We start from the raw sequence: 20000 nt of genomic DNA on the forward strand, positions 1-20000 counted from the left end.
CACAGGTAAGCATTCATCGTGCCAAGTTTTCTCGAGGAGCTGAGTACTGGCCACAAAGATCTGTTTGCCATGAACAGTGGATATTATCCTATTGCTTCGGTTAACACAAAACCAAAGTGGGCAAAGATTTCTTCATCGGTAAATTATCCATCACATTAAAAATAGAACTAAACCATGGCCTGCTTGCGTTTCTCGTCAGAAATGCGTCTATGGTCAGTGTGAACACCTAAACCTGAATTTTCTTATTTCAATATTTTTTATTTTTTTAATATGGAAAAGTAGCAGGTATTAATTTGTTCCTGTTGAAAATAATACAAATGTTTTTCAAACGTCAAGGTATTTATTATAATATATCCAGTCGTGGATATTTTTCAGCTCACTGTTGAATGTTGCTACGGAGATTGTATCAGGTCCTGTTAGATAAATCTTGGTATTCTCTGCTAATAAGGTGAACCTCACATTTGGCCTGTGTGCAAATTTATGGAAACGGGCCTAATATGAAACCTCTGTGTTTGCCATAACATGGATTAGCGAGACGCGAGTTAGTTTGTGTTTGAGGCGAGAGGGAAACTGTACTAATAGGAATTATATTTGTAATTATGATATTGATAATCATAATTCTTATAATGAAAATTAAACACAGTGATAAGTGCCCAACGCTAACCATCGCCACCAAGTGTCTCCCTACTCTTGGTTGGTCTCAACCTCTTCCCGCTCCTCTTCCTCTTCTCTTTGTTGTCGTCGTCTCTACCTCTTCCCGTCCCCTTTCCCTTACGCCCTTTCGTTTGTTTTCCTTTGGATGCAACAGATATTGCGACATCTATGGGCGACGTGTAGAAATACTGGGCTTTAGGTGAAATAGTTTTGCTTAAATCTAAAAACCAATATTTTCCAAAAGAATAAGACGTTAATATGCCGACATTGTCATAATATACTACCGACTGCATTATTAATACGCCACCACCACTGTCTACCAACTAACAGACAATTTTTTCGAATATGAAAGCCTTGCTTTATTTGACTTTTAACTACATACACACTGGATGGATATATGTAATGTATACAGGTTTTCTTTACTAGTGTTAGAAATTGTGATTTGCACGCATTATGAATAACTTTTATATTCAATTCCAACAGATTCTCGAAGGTTATTTTCTCCTACCTCGACCGGTTAATGAGATTAGTGGAATCAATATGATAGCGCGTCAGATTGCTGTCCTCCCTGAGCGGATGAACAAGCCTTTGGTGCGTTTCAGGTTGACGTCATCACTACTAGTCGGGGCGGGCGACTCGCCGCTGGCGCTGCGGACCGGGTGCTTAACACCGCCCACACGCTGGTCGACGCCTACCTGCCAGCCCGCGAGGGCGACCTTCACGACACAGGTCAGTCAAGTTGTGACGCCACTCGGAATATAAATAATCCGTTGAAGCTCGCATGAGAAAAAGTTGTGAGTGTGATGAAAACTCGTCAGTGTAAGGGCGAGCAGCTGCCTCACGTGTAGCTTTGATATATACAAATAGACATCTTTGCAAAAGGTAGATTGATTTTCGGACGATTTTATGTAGAAATAAAAGTTCTAACCTTTGCCGTACATGCATCTGCATTCAATAGCTATATTGAATATCTCGCATGTTAACCATGTTCTTTGATTTTCGGAAACGTTTATATTGTCATTCTTGCTAGTATGATAATGTAAGGACAATGATATAATTACGGCATCGATATTAAAGGGACAAGTGTATTAGAAATATACTCAAGTTCGAGGGAATTCAGGTGAGGTCCCCAGGCAAGGGAAATTCAGGTGAGGTCCCCAGGCAAGGGAAATTCAGGTGAGGTCCCCAGGCAAGGGAAATTCAGGTGAGGTCCCCAGGCAAGGGAAATTCAGGTGAGGTCCCCAGGCAAGGGAAATTCAGGTGAGGTCCCCAGGCAAGGGAAATTCAGGTGAGGTCCCCAGGCAAGGGAAATTCAGGTGAGGTCCCCAAGGCAAGGGAAATTCAGGTGAGGTCCCCAGGCAAGGGAAATTCAGGTGAGGTCCCCAGGCAAGGGAAATTCAGGTGAGGTCCCCAGGCAAGGGAAATTCAGGTGAGGTCCCCAGGCAAGGGAAATTCAGGTGAGGTCCCCAGGCAAGGGAAATTCAGGTGAGGTCCCCAGGCAAGGGAAATTCAGGTGAGGTCCCCAGGCAAGGGAAATTCAGGTGAGGTCCCCAGGCAAGGGAAATTCAGGAGAGGTCCCCAGGCAAGGGAAATTCAGGTGAGGTCCCCAGGCAAGGGAAATTCAGGTGAGGTCCCCAGGCAAGGGAAATTCAGGTGAGGTCCCCAGGCAAGGGAAATTCAGGTGAGGTCCCCAGGCAAGGGATATTCAGGTGAGGTCCCCAGGCAAGGGAAATTCAGGTGAGGTCCCCAGGCAAGGGAAATTCAGGTGAGGTCCCCAAGCAAGGGATATTCAGGTGAGGTCCCCAGGCAAGGGATATTCAGGTGAGGTCCCCAGGCAAGGGATATTCAGGTGAGGTCCCCAGGCAAGGGAAATTCAGGTGAGGTCCCCAGGCAAGGGAAATTCAGGTGAGGTCCCCAGGCAAGGGAAATTCAGGTGAGGTCCCCAGGCAAGGGAAATTCAGGTGAGGTCCCCAGGCAAGGGAAATTCAGGTGAGGTCCCCAGGCAAGGGAAATTCAGGTAAGGTGCCGTAGATTACTAATTGACTCCTTGGTGGCCGAGTGCTCGTAGAACCATTCACTTCAGTGAATGTTGCATGTACCCGGCTCCATGGAAACCCTTGTCTGTGAGCCAGTACGTATTATAGTGGGAAAGACCATTGAGCCTGTGCTAGAATAAAGCTGTTGAATATGCAGGCATGTAAAATGATGCCGGTATAAATTTAAAGTGAGAATTGTGGAATATCTTTCAATATGTGATATCTCTAATTCCCCAGAATGCTTATCAAGTGTATGAAAGACCCATAAATCAAGGTCGTCTTCATTTCACTGTAAGTGGAGTCAAAGTTTTTTTTTTTTGTTATTATTTCTGCATTGTCGCAGAAATTCGATCTCTGATCAAATAAATCCCAGGATGATTTTTCTCCACGCAGTACCGAATTCACTTTGAATGGGAATGTTTTTAATTTGTAATATTGGCTTTTGAATATTATATGAAACGGGGTTTGTTGACTAGATAACGTGGCCAGGCGCGTCGGAAAGGAAAGTGCGACGAAGCCGGAAAACGGCATAGCATTGCAACGACCTCAGCTTCTGCACCAACAATTTCCTACCTCACGTTCTGCTGAAAATAAACCATCAGATTCAACCTAGCATTCACTGAGCCCTAGAAGGAAGACCTTTTGGTCTTGTATTATATTTCTAGTCTTTGTGTGACCTCGCAACTTCATTGGCGGAAAAGCAGTCTGCTGTGGGCGTAAGATGGAAGGTAAGAGTAATGCCTGGTGCTTTACACAGGAACTCTAGTCTATAGCTTGTATCGCCTACAGATGGGCGGGACGCAACGGTGGGCGTTAAGGCAATAGCACTGGCGAGCAAGATGAGGCGCCGGATGGAACGAGCGCTGCACTCGCTGGCGCACCCACACCACGCCCACGCCGACGAATGTGACGCCAGAGATGCGTCGGGCAGCTTCCTGGTGAGAAAAAGCGCATATCTGTAAATATCCATATACTTACGTGTGTGTATATTTATTTACATACGTTTGTATATTTATTTACATACGTTTGTATATTTACTTACACACGTGTGTGCGGATACTTACTTAATACGCGTGTGTGTATTTACTTACATACGTGTGTGTGTGTGTATTTACTTACATACGTGTGTGTGTATGTATTTCCTTACATACATGTGTGTGTATATTTATTTACATACGCGTGTGTGTGTGTATTTACTTACATACGTGTGTGTGTGTGTATTTACTTACATACGTGTGTGTGTATTTACTTACATACGTGTGTGTGTATTTACTTACATACGTGTGTGTGTATTTACTTACATACGTGTGTGTGTATTTACTTACATATGTGTGTGTGTATTTACTTATATACGTGTGTGTGTTTATTTACGTACATACGTGTGTGTGTGTGTGTGTATTTACTTACATACGTGTGTGTGTGTGTATTTACTTACATACGTGTGTGTGTGTATTTACTTACATACGTGTGTGTGTGTGTATTTACTTACATACGTGTGTGTGTGCGTGTATTTCCTTACATACGTGAGTGTATGTGTATTTACTTACATACGTGTTTGTGTGTGTATTTACTTACATACGTGTGCGTGTGTAATTTGACTTTTGTGTGTGTGTGTGTGTATTTTTACTTACATACGTGTGTGTGTATTTTTACTTACATACATGTGTGTGTGTGTATTTTTACTTACATATGTGTGTGTGTGTGTTTTTACATACGTGTGTGTGTGTATTTTTACATACGTGTGTTTGTGTGTATTTACTTACATACGTGTGTGTGTGTATTTTTACTTACATACGTGTGTGTGTATTTTTACTTACATACGTGTGTGTGTGTATTTTTACATACATACGTGTGTGTGTATTTTTACTTACATACGTGTGTGTGTGTATTTTTACTTACATACGTGTGTGTGTATTTTTACTTACATATGTGTGTATTTTTACTTACATATGTGTGTGTATTTTTACTTACATACGTGTGTGTGTGTATTTTTACTTACATACGTGTGTGTGTGTGTATTTTTACTTACATACGTGTGTGTATGTATTTTTACTTACATACGTGTGTGTGTGTATTTTTACTTACGTACGTGTGTGTGTGTGTTTTTACTTACATTCGTGTGTGTGTATTTTTGCTTACATACGTGTGTGTGTGTGTATTTTTACTTACATACGTGTGTGTGTATTTTTACTTACATACGTTTGTGTGTGTATTTTTACTTACATACGTGTGTGTGTGTATTTTTACTTACATACGTGTGTGTGTATTTTTACTTACATACGTGTGTGTGTGTATTTTTACTTACATATGTGTGTGTATTTTTACTTACATATGTGTGTGTATTTTTATTTACGTACGTGTGTGTATGTGTGTATTTACTTACACACGTATGTGTCTGTGTGTTAACTTACGCATGTACGTATGTGTGTGTATTTACTTACGCTCGTGTGTGTGTGTGTATTTACTTACGCTCGTGTGTGTGTGTGTATTTACTTACGCACGTGTGAGTGTATGTGTATTTACTTATGCACGAGTGTGTGTGTGTATTTACTTATGCATGTGTGACTGTATGTGTATTTACTTACGCATGTGTGAGTGTGTGTATTTACTTACGCACGTGTGAGTGTGTGTGTATTTACTTACGCACGTGTGAGTGTGTGTGTATTTACTTACGCACGTGTGAGTGTGTGTGTATTTACTTACGCACGTGTGTGTATTTACTTACGCACGTGTGTGTATTTACTTCGCACGTGTGAGTGTGTGTCTGTATTTACTTACACACGTGTGAGTGTGTGTGTGTATTACGCATGTGTGAGTGTGTGTGTAGTTACTTACGCACGTGTGAGTGTGTGTGTGTATTTACTTACGCCCGTGTGAGTGTGTGTGTGTATTTACTTACGCCCGTACGTACGTGTGTGTGTGTATTTACTTATGCATGTATGTACGTGTGTGTGTGTGTATTTACTTATGCATGTATGTACGTGTGTGTGTGTGTGTATTTACTTACGCACGTGTGAGTGTGTGTGTATTTACTTACGCACGTGTGAGTGTGTGTGTATTTACTTACGCACGTGTGAGTGTGTGTGTGTATTTACTTACGCACGTGTGAGTGTGTGTGTGTATTTACTTACGCATGTATGTACGTATGTGTGTGTATTTTTACTTACATACGTGTGTGTGTGTATTTTTACTTACATACGTGTGTGTGTGTATTTTTACTTACATACGTGTGTGTGTGTATTTTTACTTACATACGTGTGTGTGTGAATTTCTACTTACATACGTGTGTGTGTGTATTTCTACTTACATACGTGTGTGTGTGTATTTCTACTTACATACGTGTGTGTGTGTATTTTTACTTACATACGTGTGTGTATTTTTATTTACGTACGTGTGTGTATGTGTGTATTTACTTACACACGTATGTGTCTGTGTGTTAACTTACGCATGTACGTATGTGTGTGTATTTACTTACGCTCGTGTGTGTGTGTGTATTTACTTACGCACGTGTGAGTGTGTATGTATTTACTTACGCACGAGTGTGTGTGTGTATTTACTTAAGCACGTGTGACTGTATGTGTATTTACTTACGCACGTGTGTGTGTGTATTTACTTACGCACGTGTGTGTGTGTATTTACTTACGCACGTGTGAGTGTGTGTGTATTTACTTACGCACGTGTGTGTATTTACTTACGCACGTGTGTGTATTTACTTACGCACGTGTGTGTATTTACTTACGCACGTGTGTGTATTTACTTACGCACTTGTGTGTATTTACTTACGCACGTGTGAGTGTGTGTGTATTTACTTACGCACGTGTGTGTATTTACTTACGCACGTGTGTGTATTTACTTACGCACGTGTGTGTATTTACTTACGCACTTGTGTGTATTTACTTACGCACGTGTGAGTGTGTGTCTGTATTTACTTACGTGTGAGTGTGTGTGTATTTACTTACGCACTTGTGTGTATTTACTTACGCACGTGTGAGTGTGTGTCTGTATTTACTTACGTGTGAGTGTGTGTGTGTATTTACTTACGCATGTGTGAGTGTGTGTGTGTATTTACATATGCACGTACGTGTGTGTGTATTTACGTACAAACGTACGTGTGTGTATATTTACGTACATACGTACGTGTGTATGTGTTTATTTACTTACACGTATGTACATGTGTATTTACTTACGCATGTACGTATGTGTGTATTTACGTATGTACGCACGTACGTGTGTGTGTGTATTTTTGCACGTACGTACGTGTGTGTATTTACGTACCTACGTGTGTGTGTATTTATGCACGTACATGTGTGTGTGTATTTACGTATGTATGTGTGTATTTACGTACGTACGTGTGTGTATTTACGTACGTACGTGTGTGTATTTACGTACGTACGTGTGTGTATTTACGTACGTACGTGTGTGTATTTACGTACGTACGTGTGTGTATTTACGTACGTACGTGTGTGTATTTACGTACGTACGTGTGTGCATTTACGTACGTACGTGTGTGCATTTACGTACGTACGTGTGTGCATTTACGTACGTACGTGTGTGCATTTACGTACGTACGTCTGTGCATTTACGTACGTACGTGTGTGCATTTACGTACGTACGTGTGTGCATTTACGTACGTACGTGTGTGCATTTACGTACGTACGTGTGTGCATTTACGTACGTACGTGTGTTTTTTACTTACGTATGTACGTGTGTGTGTGTATTTGCTTACGTATGTATGTGTCTGTATTTGCTTACGTATGTACGTGTGTCGGTGTATTTACTTATGTATGTATGTGTGTGTGTATTTACCTATGTATGTACGTGCGTGTATTTCCTTGCATACGTATGTCTGTATATTTATGTACGTACGTGTGTGTATTTACGTACGTACGCGTGTGCATTTACGTACGTACGTGTGTGTATTTACGTACGTACGTGTGTGCATTTACGTACGTACGTGTGTGCATTTACGTACGTACGTGTGTGTATTTACGTACGTACGTGTGTGTATTTACGTACATACGTGTGTGTATTTACGTACGTACGTGTGTGTATTTACGTACGTACGTGTGTGTATTTACGTACGTACGTGTGTGTATTTACGTACGTACGTGTGTGTATTTACGTACGTACGTGTGTGTATTTACGTACGTACGTGTGTGTATTTACGTACGTACGTGTGTGTATTTACGTACGTACGTGTGTGTATTTACGTACGTACGTGTGTATTTACGTACGTACGTGTGTATTTACGTACGTACGTGTGTGTATTTACGTACGTATGTGTGTGTATTTACGTACGTACGTGTGTATTTACCTACATATGTTCGTATGTGTGTGTATTTATGTACATACATACGTATGTGTGTGTATTTGCTTACGTACATACGTATGTTTGTGTGTGTATTTACTTACGTACATACATACATACGTGTGTGTATTTACTTATGTACGTGCATGTGTGTGTATTAACTGCACATACGTGTATTTACTTACGCACATACGTGTATTTACTTATGCACATACGTGTATTTACTTATGCACATACGTGTATTTACTTACGCACATACGTGTATTTACTTATGCACATACGTGTATTTACTTACGCACATACGTGTATTTACTTATGTACATACATGTGTGTGTTAATTAATTACATATGTATGTGTGTGTGTATTTACTTACGTACGTGTGTGTATTTACATACGTGTGAGTATATTTACTTACGTACATGTGTGTGTGTATTTACTTATGTACCTATATGTGTGTATGTATTTACTTACGTACGTACATACATGTGTGTGTATTTACTTACGTACGTGTGTGTATTTACTTACGCACGTGTGTGTGTGTATTTACTTACGCACGTGTGTGTGTGTATTTACTTATGTATGTACATATGTGTGTGTGTATTTATGTACGTACATACGTATGTGTGTGTGTATTTACTTACATACATACGTATATGTGTGTGTATTTACTTACGTACGTACATACGTGTTTGTGTATTTACTTACATACGTATGTATGTATGTGTGTGTATTTACTTACATACGTATGTATGTGTGTGTATTTACTTACATACATATGTATGTGTGTGTATTTACTTACATACGTACGTGTGTGTGTATTTACTTATGTACGTACGTGTGTGTGTTTACTTACGTACATACATGTGTATTTACTTACATATGTGTGTGTATTTACTTACGCACATAAGTGTATTTACTTACGCACATACGTGTATTTACTTACTTACATATGTGTTTGTATTTACTTACGCACATACGTGTATTTACTTACGCACATACGTGTATTTACTTAAGCACATACGTGTATTTACTTACGCACATACGTGTATTTACTTACGCACATATGTGTATTTAGTTATGTACATACGTGTGTTTATTTAATTACATATGTACGTGTGTGTGTATTAACTTACGTACCTATATGTGTGTATTTACTTACGTACCTATATGTGTGTGTATTTACTTACGTACCTATATGTGTGTGTATTAACTTATGTACGTGTGTGTGTATTTACGTACGTGTGTGTGTATTTACTTACGTACATATATCTGTGTATTTACATACGTATGTATACATACGTATTTATTTACTTATGTATGTACGTGTGTGTGTGTATTTGCTTGCTTATGTACGCGTCTGTATTTGCTTACGTATGTACATGTGTCGGTGTATTTACTTATGTACGCATGTGTGTGTATTTACCTATGTATGTACGTGTGTGTTTACTTACGTATGTATGTGTGTGTTTACTTACGTATGTATGTGTGTGTTTACTTACGTATGTATGTGTGTATTTACTTACGTATGTACGTATGTGTGTGTATTTTCTTACGTATGTACGTATGTGTGTGTATTTTCTTACGTATGTACGTATGTGTGTGTATTTTCTTACGTACGTATGTATGTATGTGTGCGTGTAATTATGTATGTACGTACATACATGTGTGTGTGTATTTACTTACATACGTACGTGTGTGTATTTAGGTACGTATGTGTGTGTGTGTTTATTTATGTGTGTGTGTATGTGTGTGTGTGTGTGTGTGTGTGTGTGTGTGTGTGTGTATGTGTGTGTGTGTGTGTGTGTGTGTGTGTGTGTGTGTGTATTTACTTGTGTACATGTGTGTGTGTATTTACTTGCGTACATGTGTGTGAGTATTTACTTACGTACCTATAAGTGTGTGTATTAACTTATGTACGTGTGTGTGTATTTACTTACGTACATATATCTGTGTGTTTACATACGTATGTATACATACGTATTTATTTACTTACGTATGTACGTGTGTGTGTATATGCTTATGTATGTACGCGTCTGTATTTGCTTACGTATGTACGTGTGTGTGTATTTACCTATGTATGTACGTGTGTGTTTACTTACGTGTGTACGTGTGTGTTTGCTTACGTGTGTACGTGTGTTTGCTTACGTGTGTACGTGTGTGTTTACTTACGTGTGTACGTGTGTGTTTACTTACATGTTTACGTGTGTGTTTGCTTACATGTTTACGTGTGTGTTTGCTTACATGTTTACGTGTGTGTTTGCTTACATGTTTACGTGTGTTTGCTTACGTGTGTACGTGTGTGTTTGCTTACGTGTGTACGTGTGTGTTTGCTTACGTGTGTACTTGTGTGTTTACTTAGGTACGTAGGTGTGTGTGTTTACTTAGGTACGTAGGTGTGTGTGTTTACTTAGGTACGTAGGTGTGTGTGTTTACTTAGGTACGTAGGTGTGTGTGTTTACTTAGGCACGTAGGTGTGTGTGTTTACTTAGGTACGTAGGTGTGTGTGTTTACTTAGGTACGTAGGTGTGTGTGTTTACTTAGGTACGTAGGTGTGTGTGTTTACTTAGGTACGTAGGTGTGTGTGTTTACTTAGGTACGTAGGTGTGTGTGTTTACTTAGGTACGTAGGTGTGTGTGTTTACTTAGGTACGTAGGTGTGTGTGTTTACTTAGGTACGTAGGTGTGTGTGTTTACTTAGGTACGTAGGTGTGTGTGTTTACTTAGGTACGTAGGTGTGTGTGTTTACTTAGGTACGTAGGTGTGTGTGTTTACTTAGGTACGTAGGTGTGTGTGTTTACTTAGGTACGTAGGTGTGTGTGTTTACTTAGGTACGTAGGTGTGTGTGTTTACTTAGGTACGTAGGTGTGTGTGTTTACTTAGGTACGTAGGTGTGTGTGTTTACTTAGGTACGTAGGTGTGTGTGTTTACTTAGGTACGTAGGTGTGTGTGTTTACTTAGGTACGTAGGTGTGTGTGTTTACTTAGGTACGTAGGTGTGTGTGTTTACTTAGGTACGTAGGTGTGTGTGTTTACTTAGGTACGTAGGTGTGTGTGTTTACTTAGGTACGTAGGTGTGTGTGTTTACTTAGGTACGTAGGTGTGTGTGTTTACTTAGGTACGTAGGTGTGTGTGTTTACTTAGGTACGTAGGTGTGTGTGTTTACTTAGGTACGTAGGTGTGTGTGTTTACTTAGGTACGTAGGTGTGTGTGTTTACTTAGGTACGTAGGTGTGTGTGTTTACTTAGGTACGTAGGTGTGTGTGTTTACTTAGGTACGTAGGTGTGTGTGTTTACTTAGGTACGTAGGTGTGTGTGTTTACTTAGGTACGTAGGTGTGTGTGTTTACTTAGGTACGTAGGTGTGTGTGTTTACTTAGGTACGCAGGTGTGTGTGTTTACTTAGGTACGCAGGTGTGTGTGTTTACTTAGGTACGCAGGTGTGTGTGTTTACTTAGGTACGTAGGTGTGTGTGTTTACTTAGGTACGTAGGTGTGTGTGTTTACTTAGGTACGCGTGTGTGTGTATTTACTTACATACATACGTGTGTGTGTATTTACTTACGTACGCGTGTGTGTGTATTTACTTACATACATACGTATATGTGTGTGTGTGTTTACTTACATACATACGTATATGTGTGTGTGTATTTACTTACATACATACGTATATGTGTGTGTGTATTTACTTACGTATGTACATACGTATGTGTGTGTGTGTATATTTATTTACGTACGTACTTGTGTGTGTATTTACTTACGTACACATGTGTGTGTATTTACTTACGTACACATGTGTGTGTATTTACTTACATACATACGTATGTGTGTGTGTTTACTTACGTACATACGTATTTGTGTGTGTGTATTTACTTATGTATGTGTGTTTTATGTACGTTCATACGTGCGTGTGTGTATTTACTTACGTACGTATGTGTGTGTGTGTTTGCTTACATATGTACGTGTCTGTGTATTTGCTTACGTACGTACGTGTCTGTGTATTTGCTTACGTACGTACATGTCTGTGTGTATTTGCTTACGTACGTATGTGTCTGTGTATTTGTTTACATACGTACGTGTCCGTGTATTTACTTACGTACGTACGTGTGTGTATTTACTTACGTACGTGTGTGTATTTACTTACGTACGTATGTGTGTGTATTTACTTACGTACGTATGTGTGTGTATTTACTTACGTACGTATGTGTGTGTGTATTTACTTACGTACGTACGTATGTGTGTGTGTATTTACTTACGTACGTACGTATGTGTGTGTGTATTTACTTACGTACGTACGTATGTGTGTGTGTATTTACTTACGTACGTACGTATGTGTGTGTGTATTTACTTGCGTACGTATGTGTGTGTGTATTTACTTGCGTACGTATGTGTGTGTGTATTTACTTGCGTACGTATGTGTGTGTGTATTTACTTATGTACGTATGTGTGTGTGTATTTACTTGCGTATATATATGTGTGGGTGTATTTACTTAGGTGCGTATGTATGTACGTGTGCTTCCAATTACTTACGTATGTACGTACATACATGTGTGTGTATTTACTTACGTACGTATGTGTGTGTGTATTTACTTATGTATGTGTGTGTGTGTACTTACGTACATATGTGTGTATTTACTTACGTATCTGTGTGTGTGTGTATTTATTTACGAACCTATGTGTGTGTGTATTTACCTACGTACATGTGTGTGTGTATTTACCTACGTACATGTGTGTGTGTATTTACCTACGTACATGTGTGTGTGTATTTACCTACGTACATGTGTGTGCATTTATTTACATACGTACCTCTGTGTGTGCTTGTATTTACACACGTACCTGTGTGTGTGCGTGTATTTACGTAAGTATGTATGTGTGTTTACATAAGTATGTATGTGTGTTTACATATGTATGTACATGTGTGTTTACATATGTATGTACATGTGTGTTTATATATGTATGTACGTGTGTTTACTTACATATGTACGTGTTTACTTACGTATGTGTGTGTGTTTACTTAAGTATGTGCGTGTGTTTACTTACGTATGTGCGTGTGTGTTTACTTACATATGTGCTTGTGTGTTTACTTACATATTGCTTGTGTCTTTACTTACATATGTGCGTGTGTTTACTTACGTATGTGCGTGTGTTTACTTACGTATGTGCGTGTGTTTACTTACGTATGTGCGTGTGTTTACTTACGTATGTGCGTGTGTTTACTTACGTATGTATATGTGTGTTTACTCACGTATGTACGTGTGTTTACTTACGTATGTACCTGTGTGTATACTTACGTATGTACGTGTGTGTTTACTTACATATGTATGTGTGTTTACTTATGTATGTACGTGTGTGTTTACTTACGTATGTACATGTGTGTTTACTTATGTATGTATGAATGTGTTTGCTTACGTGTGTTTACTTACGTATGTACGTGTTTGCTTACGTGTGTTTACTTATGTATGTACCTGTGTTTGCTTATGTGTGTTTACTTATGTATCTATGTGTGTGTTTGCTTAGGTGTGTTTACTTACGTATGTACGTGTGCTTTTACTTGCCCATGTACGTGTGCCTTTACTTGCCCATGTACGTGTGCTTTTACTTGCCCATGTACGTGTGCTTTTAGTTGCCCATGTACGTGTGCTTTTAGTTGCCCATGTACGTGTGCTTTTACTTGCCCATGTACGTGTGCTTTTACTTGCCCATGTACGTGTGCTTTTACTTGCCCATGTACGTGTGCTTTTACTTGCCTATGTACGTGTGCTTTTACTTGCCTATGTACGTGTGCTTTTACTTGCCTATGTACGCGTGCTTTTACTTGCCTATGTACGCGTGCTTTTACTTGCCTATGTACGTGTGCTTTTACTTGCCTATGTACGTGTGCTTTTACTTGCCTATGTACGTGTGCTTTTACTTGCCTATGTACGTGTGCTTTTACTTGCCTATGTACGCGTGCTTTTACTTGCCTATGTACGCGTGCTTTTACTTGCCTATGTACGCGTGCTTTTACTTGCGTATGTACGCGTGCTTTCACTTGCGTATGTACGCGTGCTTTTACTTGCGTATGTACGCGTGCTTTTACTTGCGTATGTACGCGTGCTTTTACTTGCGTATGTACGCGTGCTTTTACTTGCGTATGTACATGTGCTTTTACTTGCCTATGTACATGTGCTTTTACTTACGCATGTACGTGTGTTTTTACTTACGCATGGACGTGTGTTTTTACTTACGCATGGACGTGTGTTTTTACTTACGCATGTACGTGTTTTTTCTTACGCATGTACGTGTTTTTTCTTACGCATGTACGTGTTTTTTCTTACGAATGTGTGTTTTTACTTACGTATGTACGTGTGTGTGTGTATGTGTGTGTATTTACTTGTGTACATGTGTGTATTTACTTATGTACATACGTATGTGTGTGTATTTAGTTACGTACGTATGTACGTATGTGTGTGTATTTACTTACGTACATATGTACGTATGTGTGTGTATTTACTTACGTATGTACGTACGTACGTACATAACTAAATACACACATACGTATGTACATAAGTAAATACACACACATGTACACAAGTAAATACACACACATACACACACACACGTACATACGTAAGTAAAAACACACATTCGTAAGAAAAAACACGTACATGCGTAAGAAAAAACATGTACATGCGTAAGTAAAAACACACGTACATGCGTAAGTAAAAACACACGTACATGCGTAAGTAAAAACACACGTACATGCGTAAGTTAAAACACACGTACATGCGTAAGTAAAAACACACGTACATGCGTAAGTAAAAACACACGTACATGCGTAAGTAAAAACACACGTACATGCGTAAGTAAAAACACACACATGTATGTGTGTAAATACACACACACATGTATGTGTGTAAATACACACACACATGTATGTGTGTAAATACACACACACATGTATGTGTGTAAATACACACACACATGTATGTGTGTAAATACACACACACATGTATGTGTGTAAATACACACACACATGTATGTGTGTAAATACACACACACATGTATGTGTGTAAATACACACACACATGTATGTGTGTAAATACACACACACATGTATGTGTGTAAATACACACACACATGTATGTGTGTAAATACACACACACATGTATGTGTGTAAATACACACACACATGTATGTGTGTAAATACACACACACATGTATGTGTGTAAATACACACACACATGTATGTGTGTAAATACACACATACATGTACGTGTGTTTTTACTTACGCATGTACGTGTGTTTTTACTTACGCATGTACGTGTGTTTTTACTTACGCATGTACGTGTTTTTTCTTACGAATGTACGTGTTTTTTCTTACGTATGTGTGTTTTTACTTACGTATGTATGTGTGTGTGTATGTGTGTGTGTATTTACTTATGTACCTATGTGTGTGTATTTACTTATGTACATACGTATGTGTGTGTATTTAGTTATGTACGTATGTACGTATGTGTGTGTATTTACTTATGTATGTACATACGTACGTGTGTGTATTTACTTATGTACGTGTGTGTATTTACTTATGTACGTGTGTGTATTTACTTACGTACGTGTGTACGTACATAAGTGTGCGTATTTACTTACTGTGTGTATTTACTTATGTATGTGTGTGTGTATTTACACACATACATGTGTGTGTATTTACGTACGTACATGTGTGTATTTACGTACGTACGTGTGTGTATTTACTTATGTATGTATGCAAGTGTTTGTGTATTGCGTACATACGTATGTGTGTGTGTATTTACGTGTGTGTATTTATTTTTTATGTGTGTGTATCTACGTACATACGTGTGTGTGTGTGTATTTACATATGTACGTGTGTGTATTTACATATGCACGTACGTGTGTGTGTATTTACGTACGTATGTGTGTGTGTATTTATGTACGTACGTGTGTGTATTTACGTACATACGTGTGTGTGTATATATGTATGTACGTGTGTGTATTTACGTACGTACGTGTGTGTATTTACGTACATACGTGTGTGTGTATATATGTATGTACGTGTGTGTATTTACGTATGTACGTGTGTGTATTTACGTATGTACGTGTGTGTATTTACGTACATACATGTATGTGTATTTATGTACATACGTGTATGTGTATTTACGTACGTACGTGTGTGTGTATTTACTTATGTACGTACGTGTGTGTGTGTATTTACTTATGTACGTACATGTGTGTGTGTATTTACTTATGTACGTACGTGTGTGTGTATTTACTTATGTACGTACGTGTGTGTGTGTATTTACTTATGTACGTACGTGTGTGTGTGTATTTACTTATGTACGTACGTGTGTGTGTGTATTTACTTATGTACGTACATGTGTGTGTATTTACTTATGTACGTACGTGTGTGTGTGTATTTACTTATGTACGTACGTGTGTGTGTGTATTTACTTATGTACGTACGTGTGTGTGTGTATTTACCTATGTACGTACGTGTGTGTGTGTATTTACCTATGTACGTACGTGTGTGTGTGTATTTACCTATGTACGTACGTGTGTGTGTGTATTTACCTATGTACGTACGTGTGTGTGTATTTACCTATGTATGTACGTACGTGTGTGTGTATTTACCTATGTACGTACGTACGTGTGTGTGTATTTACCTATGTACGTACGTACGTGTGTGTGTATTTACCTATGTACGTACGTACGTGTGTGTGTATTTACCTATGTACGTACGTACGTGTGTGTGTATTTACCTATGTACGTACGTACATGTGTGTGTATTTACCTATGTACGTACGTACATGTGTGTGTATTTACTAACGTACGTGTGTGTATTTACTAACGTACGTGTGTGTATTTACTAACGTACGTGTGTGTATTTACTAACGTACGTGTGTGTATTTACGTACGTACGTGTGTGTATTTACGTACGTACGTGTGTGTATTTACGTACGTACGTGTGTGTATTTACGTACGTACGTGTGTGTATTTACGTACGTACGTGTGTGTATTTACTAACGTACGTGTGTATTTACTTATGTACGTGTGTGTATTTACTTATGTATGTATGCAAGTGTTTGTGTATTGCGTACATACGTATGTGTGTGTGTATTTACGTGTGTGTATTTATTTTTGTATGTGTGTGTATCTACGTACATACGTGTGTGTGTGTATTTACATATGTACGTGTGTGTATTTACATATGTACGTACGTACATGTGTGTGTATTTACTAACGTACGTGTGTGTATTTACTAACGTACGTGTGTGTATTTACTAACGTACGTGTGTGTATTTACTAACGTACGTGTGTGTATTTACGTACGTACGTGTGTGTATTTACGTACGTACGTGTGTGTATTTACGTACGTACGTGTGTGTATTTACGTACGTACGTGTGTGTATTTACGTACGTACGTGTGTGTATTTACTAACGTACGTGTGTATTTACTTATGTACGTGTGTGTATTTACTTATGTATGTATGCAAGTGTTTGTGTATTGCGTACATACGTATGTGTGTGTGTATTTACGTGTGTGTATTTATTTTTGTATGTGTGTGTATCTACGTACATACGTGTGTGTGTGTATTTACATATGTACGTGTGTGTATTTACATATGTACGTACGTGTGTGTGTATTTACGTACGTATGTGTGTGTGTATTTACGTACGTACGTGTGTGTATTTACGTACATACGTGTGTGTGTATATATGTATGTACGTGTGTGTATTTACGTACGTACGTGTGTGTATTTACGTACATACGTGTGTGTGTATATATGTATGTACGTGTGTGTATTTACGTATGTACGTGTGTGTATTTACGTATGTACGTGTGTGTATTTACGTACATACGTGTATGTGTATTTATGTACATACGTGTATGTGTATTTACGTACGTACGTGTGTGTGTATTTACTTATGTACGTACGTGTGTGTGTGTATTTACTTATGTACGTACATGTGTGTGTGTATTTACTTATGTACGTACGTGTGTGTGTATTTACTTATGTACGTACGTGTGTGTGTGTATTTACTTATGTATGTACGTGTGTGTGTGTATTTACTTATGTACGTACGTGTGTGTGTGTATTTACTTATGTACGTACATGTGTGTGTATTTACTTATGTACGTACATGTGTGTGTATTTACTTATGTACGTACATGTGTGTGTATTTACTTATGTACGTACATGTGTGTGTATTTACTTATGTACGTACGTGTGTGTGTGTATTTACTTATGTACGTACGTGTGTGTGTGTATTTACCTATGTACGTACGTGTGTGTGTGTATTTACCTATGTACGTACGTGTGTGTGTGTATTTACCTATGTACGTACGTGTGTGTGTGTATTTACCTATGTACGTACGTGTGTGTGTATTTACCTATGTATGTACGTACGTGTGTGTGTATTTACCTATGTACGTACGTACGTGTGTGTGTATTTACCTATGTACGTACGTACGTGTGTGTGTATTTACCTATGTACGTACGTACATGTGTGTGTATTTACCTATGTACGTACGTACATGTGTGTGTATTTACCTATGTACGTACGTACATGTGTGTGTATTTACTAACGTACGTGTGTGTATTTACTAACGTACGTGTGTGTATTTACGTACGTACGTGTGTGTATTTACGTACGTATGTGTGTGTATTTACGTACGTACGTGTGTGTATTTACGTATGTACGTGTGTGTATTTACGTACGTACGTGTGTGTATTTACTAACGTACGTGTGTATTTACTAACGTACGTGTGTATTTACTTATGTACGCGCGTACATACATACATGTGTATTTATATACGTACATTTGTGTGTATTTACTTATGTACGTACATGTGTGTGTATTTACTTACGTACGTACGTGTGTGTGTATTTACTTACGTACGTACATGTGTGTGTATTTACTTACATATGTGTCTGTGTATTTACTTACGTACCTATGTGTGTGTGTATTTACTTACGTACGTATGTGTGTGTGTATTTACTTACGTACATACGTGTGTGTGTATTTACATACGTACATACGTGTGTGTGTATTTACTTACGTACATACGTGTGTGTGTATTTACGTACGGACGTGTGTGTGTATTTACTTACGTATGGACGTGTGTGTGTATTTACTTACATACATGTGTTTGTGTATTTACTTACATACATGTGTGTGTGTGTGTATTTTCTTACGTACGTATGTATGTGTGTGTGTATTTACTTACATATGTGTATGTATTTACTTACGTATATGTGTGTGTATTTACTTACATATGTGTATGTATTTACTTACATATGTGTATGTATTTACTTGTTTATATGTGTGTGTATTTACTTACGTATATGTGCGTGTATTTACTTACGTTTGTGTATTTATTTACATACGTGTGTGTATTTACTTACGTACGAACATGTGTGTGTATATTTACTTACGTATTTGTTTATTTATTTATGTATGTGTGTGTGTATTTACGTACGTGCGTGTGTGTCTGTATTTACTTATGTACTTATGTGTTTGCGTGTATTTACTTACATACATATGTGTGTGTGTGTTTATTTATGTACATGTGTGTGTGTGTATTTACTTACGTACATATGTGTGTGTGTATTTACTTACGTACATATGTGTGTGTGTATTTACTTACGTACATATGTGTGTGTGTATTTACTTACGTACATATGTGTGTGTGTATTTACTTATGTACTTATGTATGTGTGTGTGTATTTACTTCCGTACCTGTGTGTGTGTGTGCGTGAGCATGTGTCTGTGCATTTACTGTGTATATTTAGTTACGTACGCAGGTGTGTGTGTTTGTGTGTGTATTTACTTACGTATATGTGTGTGTATATTTATGTACATGGGTGTGCGTATAGTTACTTAGGTACATGTGTGGTTATATTTAATTACGAAAGTGTGTGTGTATTTACTTATGTACATACGTGTGTGTGTTTACTTACGTATGTACATGTGTGTGTGTGTATTTACTTATGTACGTACTTGTGTGT

The 20000-nt window shown here is 38.3% G+C and overlaps 1 protein-coding gene across 1 annotated transcript in view; it reads left to right on the forward strand.

The window, feature by feature from the left end:
- Nucleotides 1–1256: 1256 nt before the first annotated feature.
- LOC113814682 (perilipin-3) overlaps nt 1257–20000 on the forward strand; it is a gene marked incomplete at its 5' end in the record, with an annotated part of 43216 nt that continues 24472 nt past the window's right edge. The window contains 2 exon segments of the mRNA XM_070115375.1: nt 1257–1383; nt 3480–3628. Coding sequence (XP_069971476.1) covers nt 1257–1383; nt 3480–3628 — 276 coding nt within the window.

This window comes from Penaeus vannamei, chromosome 37, assembly GCF_042767895.1.
Source record: "Penaeus vannamei isolate JL-2024 chromosome 37, ASM4276789v1, whole genome shotgun sequence".
In the NCBI taxonomy this organism is placed as follows: domain Eukaryota; kingdom Metazoa; phylum Arthropoda; class Malacostraca; order Decapoda; family Penaeidae; genus Penaeus; species Penaeus vannamei.